This window comes from Polyodon spathula, chromosome 19 (assembly GCF_017654505.1).
Source record: "Polyodon spathula isolate WHYD16114869_AA chromosome 19, ASM1765450v1, whole genome shotgun sequence".
Lineage (NCBI taxonomy): Eukaryota > Metazoa > Chordata > Actinopteri > Acipenseriformes > Polyodontidae > Polyodon > Polyodon spathula.
In genome coordinates, this window is record NC_054552.1 from 22,017,133 (window position 1) to 22,029,188 (window position 12,056).

Sequence of the window (12,056 nt, forward strand, 5' to 3'; positions counted from 1 at the left end):
TGTTAGCACTGTGGTATCTAATAGTTCCACTGCGTCGTCTTTTGATAAGCACCAGTTAATCGCCAATAGGAAAGCACTTTGGACTGGATTTTTGAATATGGCCTCAATTTGTGTGGGTACTCATCAAGCTCAGTGGGTCATGATCTACTAATTGACCAGGATCTGTCAAACTCGTCCATTATGAGGATAACATGCACTGCTTTCCCAACCCCTATTCACCAGAACAGTTAAGACCACCCCCCCTTTCAATAAACACAGATCTAATTTTCTCTTGACATTTTTTTTAATGAGCTATTCATTTCCAATCAGTATCCGTTAATAAAATCAATCTGTTATCTCCCATAGCATGTTTAAGCCCCCATTAGAAACTCATTAAAAAACTGGAGTTCAAGAGGTCAAGTAATAGAGGAATACAGGAGCAGAGTGGTAGCTTAGCTATACACTGAGCTGCTGTTACCATAAAGCACTATAGCTCAATTGAACCTGTCAGAGCCAAGTATCACATCTGTCTATCACAGAGCCAACTTGAGGGCAGCTAAAGGCTGAGGAAACAGCTATGATATCAGCCTGGCAGGAACGGCATTGGGTTTCATCAGGAAGGTATTAAATGACTGCAAGCTTCTGAAAAACAAGCAGGGATGCAGGTTATTTGGAAAGAGGGTAAGAGCCGAGGTACCATCTCACCAGCACACACTGAAAGCTGAGTCATAGATCAGGCAGAGAGAGAGAGAGAGAGAGAGACAGACGGAGAGAGGGGAGGGGGATTGCTAACGTGGCTCGGAGTGGGCTGCGCTTTCTTCACACACAATAAAGGGAAGCATTAGAAGGAAAACTGCGAGATGAGGAGAGGAGGTGAAAGGGAGGGAGCAGGAGTGGGCAAATGAGAGACCTAGCCTATTGTGTAAGCAAGTGGACTTTGCGCTGGAGCAGATGACCAGTCAGGATTTGAAACTAAGAAACCTTTCTAACAAGCTTCCACATTTCCAGCTGAGGATTTATTGATTGGCGATTGTTTTAATGTTATTAATACCCTTGCCATGCCAATGGAATTACTGTATCTCGTCTCAATTCTAAGTAATTAATCAGATTTAAATATTGTTGAGTGCTTTCTAGACTTTTGCCCCTGGCTCCAAGGTTCTGGTTATCACTTTGAGAATGAAGCCCATGCAAAGACTGTTTCAGCTGCCGGTGACTGCTGTGAATCTGGTCAAAAACGCTCAGACACCAGAGGAAGCTAAAAGCCCGGTTTTGTCGCCCGATGGCACACAGCAAACGTGGTATAATGCCTTGCAGTCGGACGAGCTGCGGCTGTTAAGAACGCCAGATCAGGAGACGCCATCGGACGAGACTACGGCCAGTAGCGGCCAAACTCAGCCACTGCGGTAGGAGGAACGCTTGCATGTGACCGCGCTAACAGCGTTTCAAATTATAATTCTTCCATTCATGGAAATACCTTTAATTGATTTACAAAAGGGATCCTGATCACAGGTTGAGAACATTAGCCAGGTTTGTAATGGCTACATGTTCGTCAGGTTATTACTTACATTTTATGACTGCATTGGCCGAGAAACCAGTCCTTTGAAAAATGTCACTTGTGGTTAGAAATCTTGTTTTATTGTGTAACCCAGAACCAATGCTCTTCAATTGATTCCACCAAAAGGATAATCAATACTTGATTATTTCGATATTAAAACAGTGTATGGTGCATATGTAGCTGTTGGTTTTGGCTCAGTAGGCAGGTTCTGTCCATGCCCTGTACAAATTTCTACCAGCAATGAACTTTGTCTGTAACTTACACAAATGTAAATATTTTTTTTTACCTGATTTAAGTCTTGTATGAAGAAATCTTCATGCTCAGTGTTTACATTGGCCTCTGGTGGACAACTATATAAATATCAATCTATTTTAAACAAAACAGCAATAATAAAATAGACTGTGTAAGAAGCAATAGCATGTATTGGTAAGTGTGTTACAGTATAAGACCAAACACAGGTCCATTTTTATATAGTTAAAGGTAAAGAGCTGCAGTATTTTAGTTCTTCACAATGTTCTTTATGCACAGTTAGTATATGAGCCAGACTGCATGATATGGAATATTATGACATTTGCAGGGTAATTTTTTTAAAAATGGTAAGAAAAACAAGTAGAATTAGTCCTGCAGTCGGATTTGCAGTTCCATTATGTTTCCAGTCACTGATTCTAAGCACACCGTTGGGCTGCTGCCTGTATCACTACAGCCGTTCTGCTGGACCAACAGAAAAATATGCTTTTCATCTCCAATGCAAAATGTGCTCCATTTTTTTTTCCCTGCCAGGAAATGCAACCAGTAGGTTTTTGTGATAAAGACATCACTGTGGCGAGCTTGTGTTGCTTTTTTCTATTAATTATTTAGCAGTTTCAAATATTTTGATGATTCAGTTTACTGTCCTGTGACCATGTCCTGGTAATGACTGTTTGAGTGGTTGAGTGTGACGAGGTGAGTAGTCTGCACTGCACATACATTAAGTTTGCATTAGTCATAAGCACCGCACTGACATAAACACTACACTGACCTGCATCTGCACCTCTTAGCTCAAGGTGAATTGTTCACGTGGAAACAGGTGTGTCTTGTACAGTGTTGATGGACAATACCAGCAGGGCGGATGCTCAGATTAACATCTTGGAACGGTTAGGTTGGCATTCAGCACTGTGGTCTGGGTTTGATCAGAAGAATTTTCAGGTCTTCCATAGGAATCTAAGAACCCAGTTTGCATGTGCAGAATGTGGAGGGTCCACTGCAAATGGGTCAGTTCTTATAAGGTGCTCATGAGAGTAGAAGAAAAACATATTTGTATGAATCAGTAGTATTGGTGAGAGCAGCCTTTTCAGCATCCTCAAATTCTCTTGCTATTTTGGATTGATGTTTTAATCAAATAACAGAAGTATTCATTAGGAAGAGTGTTTGCAGATTATAGTATTACATTCCTTGTTGCTGTGGAAACAGACCCCAGTTGTTGCACTTTATTATATCCAGTTAATTCAGAGTGCACTATTACCATGGGAATAATGGCATCAGCATTTTGTTTTTAAATTCTTTTTATTGGTTTCATGTGCTGTACTTCGAAAGGTATGTGTAATGTAGATTAATTTCCATAATTCTACAATGTGAGCATCTTTAAGAATGAAAGGTAATAAATCCAGTCAAAGGTCACCTTTACATTATAGTACATTATGCTTTAAGTATCTTAGAATCAATGCAAGCTTAACATTTGTACATGCACAAATACTATTTCTTTCAAACTGCAATAATTATGCGCTGTAACCTCTTTCACTGCAAACGATTGACTGCTCTAGGCCTTGTATACTACATCAATGGTTTATAATGGTGGTACCATTTTTTTGTTTCAACTGGAAACTAATAAAAACCTGGACCATGCTTGATGACCAGAGCTAAAAAACACCACACAGTTGGTAATGTGATACATCACATGAATTTCCTTCTAGTACCATGGGAAGTAGCCACACTACGTGCATAGTGTGGTAATTTGGGTTAAATTTCTCACAGAACTGCCCTGTATTTGAGTATTGGGTTATCCTATGATTTCCTAGTCGTTGTATTCAGCGCGCACACTCATCTTCCCATCGTTAAGTCCTGCCACAGTGAGCACAATTGGCATTCCAGAAATCAGACCACTTAGATAGAATTCCCATGGGAGGTCTTTTGATCTCTGTGTCTCAGTCTTGATGTTTCATTTCTACAGGACTAAGATACCCTGGTTCTACTTCAGCTTGCAATGATCTGTTATCATGCAGCAGAATCTTCACTGAATGAAAAACTACATTAAACATGGCCTTTTGTCCAAAGAATTTATACCCGTGTCAGTTTTGATAGATCAGATTAAATATATTTAAAATGACACACTGTGTTTCATTTTTGAATCTGCTTTAGTAAAAAAGAAAAATTGTAATTGGCTCTCTGTTTTTCGAAAGCAAAAGCAAATAAAACACAACTGCAGCCTGGGTGGCTGTGCTTTGATGTGATGGGTCCGCAGGGTTTTTAAATTGTTCTGGAGAGATTTGTGACCGTTCCTGCTTCAGTTCTTTCAGCGGTGGATGAAAAATGCGCTGCTGCTTAGTCTACAGAATAAGCCATAGAGTCGCCTCCTAGGAGTGTTCCTCATCAGTAATGTTTGCATAACAGGGTTATCGGACGCCAAATGTTTGTGTATGAGAGAATATAGGCGTTCATAGAAGCATTTAACTCTAGGAGTGTCGATATAACCCAGTCACAGGCGCTTGCCATCATATAACTATTATATACTGCTTTTTCTATTCATGACCAACCATTATTTACTCAATTATCACTTGATGATTATCAAGGTTGATGAAGAGAATACTGTCAAGAGTTATGTGGCTGACGTGTGTCTCAGGTATGTTTTTTTTTTTTTTTTTTAAAGCAGGTGATGTCAGCAGTACCGATATTAAGAATAAAGCATGCTTAGAACTCAGTTTGGTGTGGTGGATGTCATGAATGGGGTTTCTTTGTGTTTTGTCGTGGAAGACAGCAGGATAAACTGGTTCTCTGATAGCTGAAAGAGCCACAGCAGTCTATAATAATGGATATGGAAGCAAACCAAACTATCAGCCCTCCATTCAATTCTTGTCAGATCATTTGTCTTGCCCAGTGTAACTAAACTAAGACTATAGGGAGATGCAGCATTTATAAATGACAGTATAAATATCAGGTGTGATTATTATTATTATTATTATTATTATTATTATTATTATTATTATTATTATTATTAGTAGTAGTAGTAGTAGTAGTAGTAGTAGTAGTAGTACTAGTAGTAGTATTAGTATTATTATTTAGTCATTTCGCAGTCACTGATGCAGAGACACTTACAATAGAACCTTGGTTTTACGTCTCGTCCAAAGGACAGAGAACAAGGAGGTTAAGTTACTTTCTCAGGGACACACATAGTGAGTCAGTGGCTGAGATTGAACCTGGAACCTCCTGGTTGATTTCCATTACATGAGAGTAGATGTTAAAACATCATGCTGATTTGAACTCGGCTCTCACCAAGATAAGCACCAACTAAGACGTAGCTTTACAGTAAACTAATGTGATCCATCTGCATCTCCTTCCATTTGCATTGCTTTCCATCTAATGATGTAGAGATCCTTCTGTCTGGTGTTGATGGCTGAAGTGTAATGCTGGCTCCAGGGATCAGCTTATTTTGCCTGCCCAGCGCATCAGCACACACAACGGCTGCGATGCTGGCTCCGGGGATCAACCACAGTGCGGTCTCCCCAGCACACCAGCATGACAACTGTTCGGATTGAGCTAAGTAGGGTACATCTCTGGGATCTTCAAGTGGGCACCTTCCATCCTCTGTGTTTTGTCAATTAGCCCACCTCACTTCAAGAGCGCACGACAGTGATTCTGGCATCCCAGCATCACCCCTCTCTGCCCCCCACTCAACTCAGCCCAGCTTAAGTAACAAGGTAACAAGCCCCTTTCTTTAACCACTGAGCCACCAAGCCACAAATTATCCTGGGAGGAACAGCACATTGACACAAGTATGTGCTATATATGATCATATAAAAATGTAATTGTTTAGAAGCTAGTGACATCTCTTAACATACCTCATTTATTTAGGTATGGGGCGGCATAAAGCTCCAGAGGGTAAAGAAATGGAAAGAAAATGCCCTTTCACCATGTCACATTTGAAATATTTCTGTGTTATTGATTTGTATTGTTACAAATCAACACCTCCATCCCTTGGTGTGATGAATAGGTTAGTAACTTGGATACCCAGTACAAACAGATGGAATTGCATTTCATGTCTGTTAATAAATATCAGCTCCATATTGTTCAGGGACCCCATTGTGCTGCATCTTCCTGACAGTGGTAATAAAACACGTGAACCTGCTGGCTAAATGCACTCAGTACTTTCTCACGTATTCTGACACGTCTAAACTTTTGGTTTACACTTCTTGCTTAGCACCAAAAAAGAAATTATGAAACACAAATGTAAGAAACCTAGCAGCCTGTCAGAATTCTACACAAGCAAATTTAGTATGACAGCTTCTGATGTAACCTTGCTGTATATCGGTGATAAAGCTGAAGGTAATGTTAAAGTAATGCAAAACAATGGATTTAGCAGAGAATCCGCAAAACAAAACTACCTCATGCTTTGGCATAAGCTTCAAAAGTAAAAAAAAAAAGGATGGAAGCTATGTAAAACTGGAATGCTGGAATGCTATTGTAGAGGTTGCTGTGGTAATGGTGTGGCCTGTGGTGGTATATATCAGAGAGAGCAGCTACCTAATGGTAACTGAAACACAGCACTTAAAGGAGAAACGTCAGCCTACTGTGTCACTCAACCAATTACTCAGGGAAGTGAATTAACAATTATTAGCTCCCAGTGCTAGGCCTTAATTGTGTTGACCCTCAGCCCCCTCATGTGACTTATGTACTAGAAACACACACTACAGAATTGTGTTTGTGACACTTCTGTGTTTGGGTATTCACCGCCTGTATCAGGATGAGGATTGAGGCTGATCGATCTAGGAATTGCTGAACTGAAGGTTTATAAACATATGGGTCCATTTGCGGACAGAGTGGTCTGAAACTCCACTGGTGTTCGCTATAAGCGTTTTAATTGATGAGAATGCAATGAAAGTCCATCATATATTTAAATGTAAAAGTAAGCAGTCATTAAATATCTGTATATGATTTTGCCTCAAGTAATGTCAAACCGGTACGGTGCTTCAGAGGTCATTGCCTGAAATCTTGCTGACATCATCAAACTGAGTTACCTTTCTTATTTTGTGTTGTGGTTGTGGTGGGTTTGTGTTGGTTGTGATGTGTTGGACTGAATCTGACATGTAAACATATAATTTCAAAATGTCTATTTTGTCACTTTCAGTTCAGCTCGATTGTGTTTAAATGGAACTTAATGCAGACATTATTAGGCCGAGGCAGTCTGATAGACCAGCCTCTAAGCCACCATGAACAGAAGTCAGGCTTGTTTGCAAATGCAGTTACAGAACCAAAGTATTGCCTCTGACACAGCACCCTCCACCAGAACAGACCTGCTACAACACCAGAGCAGACATGCTACAACATGGCAATCGTGTTACCCCTAGAAACCCTAAAATGCTGAATAACAAGGGTTTCCTGGGATCCAATTCTCACTTAAGCAACCTAGAAGTGCCAATAGCTTGCAGTAGCTGCTAAGGAAAGGAAAAATAGACCTTACAAGGAATTCTACAAGGAAATGTTTTCATTGTTTTTTGACTTTTTAAACTCAGAAGTGTATTAAATTCATTATGTTACCAGTACTGGAAGAAAAAAGCTGTAATTGCACACTCTGTGCTATGTGTCTGGGCTGTACTGAGGGATAGAAATGGCACTGGGGCAGCTACAGTACAACGGGATGGTACTGATATTGTATGATATTGTGACGTGCCAATGTGTGTCTTAAAATAAACCAGTAAATTCAGAAACGCACTGTGTTTGTGAGTGACTGTTTCTTGAACTGGCTGGAGGCTTTAACCCCAGAAGACCCTGACATGGTATCAGTGTGGTTCTGTGGCTGGAGTTCTGTGGAATATCCATTGTGTTGCAATTGCTGGTAGTGTTGTAGTCTGTTAATGATTCTGCTACTGATTCTTCATTGTGATGACACTGGGATTATTAGTGCCCCAGTTATATTTTTCAAAGGGCCAGCACATTACAACAGGGACTGAAATACAAATTGGCATGAGATGGGAGCAAAATAGGAAAGTGCTGCCATAAACAGCAAATCTGGATATAAGAAGAGGTCAATCAGTAGGAGTATGGAGTTGTCCTGAGGCACAGAGATTCCACTGACATTTACTATTTCCCAGCTGAAGAAAATCGAACAGTAATGGTCCCATGCTGTCATTGATGTACACCGTGTTTAAATAAAGAGAATCGTTGGCTGTTTCCATAGCGATGTTGTGTCCCTTTTATAGCTAGCACAGTGGAAAGCTTTTACCAAGCAAACATGAAATATACAATTCCTGGAAAAGTCCTTGGATTTGTTTGTTGTTATGTACTCTTTTAATAATTCATGTAATTGTGGGTACTTCTGTTGAAGCACACCAAGATACATCGCCAGTGTCTTGCCACATATTGTTAATGGAATTAACGTCCTTTAATGTGATGTTTTCCACAAAGTCTCCACTTTCTTAGCAGTGTGTTCAGCCTGTTGTGCACATACATTCATAAATACATACATTCACATAAGTATTGGAGAGCAGATTGACAAAGAACTTAGTACTAATTATAATTGTTCCATAGTATTTTACATGTGCTCTCCAAAAGTGTTTTGGCTTAAGCATTTTCCTTTGCGAGTATTGATAAGGTTATGTTTATTGTGAGGTTCCTTGCTGGAATAATACTGGATGGAGTAATATTTCACGAAATAAGGTCCAGGCATCATCATCATCGTTACCCCGTTCTCATTTGCTTACATATGCCAGAGATACAGTGCATGGACAGAGTTTACCTCCTGCATTTAGGATTCTCCTTCCTATTAATATATATATATATATATCTATATATATATAATCGATATATATATATATATATATATATATATATATATATATATATATATATATATATTATAAATATATATATATATATTTTCTCTATAAGATATAGATATATAGATATAATGGATAATTACATTATGCATAAATCCAGTTTGGCTCGCACATATTAATAATATTGCTCATATTTTGCTATAAAAGTAATAATGTCTGACTTGTTGAACATTATATTATTTACACAATATTGGCGTAGCTCTTAGTAACAGCAGGCACTGTACAAAAAAACTATCTATATGGTAATATATCTTCTTAACATGAACGCGCTTTCCAAAAACAAGTTCACCATTACTGTGTTGTACATGAACAGCATAGTAGGCTGTATTGATTAGTATAGTATTGTAATGAACACTATTCGTGCAGTAGCTATTGCAGTATCTCAAGTTCCATTTTAAAACTGCAATGTGTTATCAACACTAGGTTATTATATATTATTTTGTCAGTTTGTTGGTTAACCCTTCTAGTCAACGTCACTTATTTTCACAATAAATAAAGGTTTCCACTTTATACAAAAAATACACACTTACACACAGAGGACTATTGTTGATCAATACCTATAAGAAACAGACATCTTGTTTCGCTATACCTGCCCAGCAGTGTTCAGACTTCAAATTGCACAGGATAGAGGTGTGGGTTTGGAAATGTGGAAATGCGCTTTTCTGAGACACAAGCTTTGTATTTGGCCTATGGAAACCAGGTGTGTCAATCACCGTCCTGGAGTTCTATTCCACTCCAGGTTTTTTAACAGATACAATGATAGAAATAACTATTTCAATGTCTGGATTTAGAACAGGGATGGAAGGTTCAACTTTGGCCACTCCTGCTTTAGACAAATATACTTTTCTGCTGTTGCAACAGATTGAGGCTTAGCACCTGTGTTCTAAAGACAATTCTGTTCATTTTGCTTTTCAGACACGATGACTTGAAAGAAATGCTGGACAGTAACAAGGACTCTCTGAAGCTGGAAGCTATGAAGAGGATTGTCGCTGTAAGTGTATTGTTACCAGTTACCAACTTAAAGCTGGTTGAGGGTAAACAAATATTCAAACATTACAGGTGTGTTAACTACATCCAGTAACACTCAATTTACCATTTACTAACACATTCTACAGCGGCCCCATTGTCACTGCTGAGCTGAGTGAATGTGATCTACATGCACTTAGCACACAATTCTGAGCTTGTGTGGCCGGAATGCCATGCATTAACAACGTGTATTTAACAAAGTTATTTCCACAGTCCTGTCACATTGTTGAAAGTATTACAATAAGTATAGTGTAACCACAGTGTATTAATGTACCTGTTTGAAGTTTCTGTCTTGCGTCCAGCAGATTTCACCACAATAAAGGTACAACACGTTTTTCTAAAAACTACTTTTTTTACATTGCTCTAAAGTACATAGATCAAACACATTATTGCCAGAAAGCAAGTACGACACTTCATTGCTTTAGTGGGTAAGTATAACGTGTTACACTACAGCACATTCACACCAGGCAGGACTGCAGAAAAGAGGTTGATACGTGTTCCGCTAGTGCAGGCTTGAATGAATGTGTCCTTGCCAGGCTAAGTGAAATTATGTAAAAGTAATTGATACATACTATGAATACTAAAATGAAAACCTAAAGCAAATGGTTTTAAAAAACGTGTAATATCTCACTGCACGGACGATATTTTATTGAGGTATTCATATTAGAAGCATGACACATTATAAATTGAATCTTCACGGGCATCACAAAAAGAAACTAAGCGCTTTCTCCCTTCTATTTATGAATCTATAAGAAAAAACTTTCACATCTGAATGTTTAAAAGGGGTTTTTTGCCATGTAATTTGAGTAATATTTTCAATTTGTGATGGTCATATAAATCACTCATAATAACATAATGTCACTCCTTTAGTTGATTATAGCCTTTTATACAACGTCAACAGCACTGCATTTTTGTCTTCAGTGATACAGAGTGAATATTCATTTCTCCGGATCTCATTTTAGGAAGCTATCATTCAAATCCAACCACAGAATGACTGCACAGCGCTCATGTGGTCCTGAGAGTATATGTTGCATTTACATTTTTGCATATATCTGTTCTTATTCTATACTATTCTGTACATACTGTTGTCATGGTCCACAACCTTCTCATCATACTGATAACTCAGATATTGTTTTAAAGCCATGGTGGGGGCATGTGATACTGACAGAGCAGTTGTATTATTAATTGCACAGTATTAAAGAGCACCTTGGTATACAGAAGGAGTATCAGTTAGCTTTACACCTTTAGTAACCCCAAAGAGCATCCCTGTTCTTACTGTTTCCTCGTGTCGAATGTGTGGTAAGTTTTGCCTGATATTGAAGTGTCATGATGTATGCTTTGGAAGGACCTGGCAGGCTGTGTGTTGTGTGCAGCTAGGCGTCATGCACCTTCCCTTTTTCTTTTAATGTGTTTTAATAAAAAAAAAAGATAAAAAATCACTACTATACTTAAATATGACAAGCAAATAACAAAACAAAGTTTAATGGTATGTGACAATCAGCAGAGCCAAAACACAGAAGGGTTTTAGACACTGTGTCTGCAGCAGCTAGAACAGTAACTATAGTAACTGTTTGTATTATATTGCAGCCCTCTGTGTGACTGGTAGCTTTCATTTACATCTGCGTAGTGTATGGGCTGGATTCTCAGCTATTTACCACTGTTTTAAAATTGTAATTGTTTTCCTTGCAGAATAATTGTGCTAATAAATAGCACTTTTTTTTTTTGTTCCTGTCAGTAAGCAGTGGTCTTTAGAATGGAGATTCAGTTTACAGTGAGGGAAATATTGGAATTGTTCTCACAATTCCACTTCAGAAAGGAAGTCGACAGTTATGTTGGTATATGAAATAATATAAAAAATGGTATAAAATTCATTGTGTCGACTAGAAGTCTTTCTCAATGATAGTCAAACGTTTGTCTAAAGTTGGCCAAAAGTTTTGCATCACCCTGTAGATTTAACACATTTTGCTTCATAAAGTTGAATGAAACCTACTATATAATGTTTTGTTAACATATTGAATTACATACCGCTTTGTAGTTTTCCATATACTTAACAAAAAACTGACAATTCAAAATTGTGATAGTTAGAAGTCTGTCATGAAATACTTTATTACTATTATGGCTTCCGGTAGACTTTCGCGATATCATTTTTTGATTACATTACGTTAAATAAATAAAAATATGTCTTCGAGGGATCGCAGCGTATGCAGATCAAGCTCCTTTTCTCAACAAGGCTGGTTTTCTGTTTCCGTAGTACGCCACTCATTTCAATCAGAGTGCCAGCATTGGCCAGGTTTCCATGCAGCTTAGAAAGTCGTCACTCTCTCTCCACAATCATTATTTATATGATGTGTGAAGAAAATATCAAAGCAATTGGGATTGTGTTGAAAAATATGAAGTAGTGTGCTTCTCAT

The 12,056-nt window shown here is 38.4% G+C and overlaps 1 protein-coding gene across 6 annotated transcripts in view; it reads left to right on the forward strand.

Annotated features, from left to right (window-relative positions):
• LOC121294905 (AP-3 complex subunit beta-2-like) overlaps positions 1-12,056 on the forward strand; it is a 59,909-nt gene that overhangs the window by 15,647 nt on the left and 32,206 nt on the right. For 3 of the 6 annotated variants that reach the window (XM_041219086.1, XM_041219087.1, XM_041219088.1), the window contains exons 1-2: positions 765-1,382; positions 9,535-9,610. In XM_041219086.1, coding sequence (XP_041075020.1) covers positions 1,156-1,382; positions 9,535-9,610 — 303 coding nt within the window. In that variant the 5' untranslated portion in view covers positions 765-1,155. Of the gene's footprint in view, positions 1-764; positions 1,383-9,534; positions 9,611-12,056 lie in introns of those variants that run through there. The other 3 variants (XM_041219089.1, XM_041219090.1, XM_041219091.1) reach the window with 1 other exon arrangement.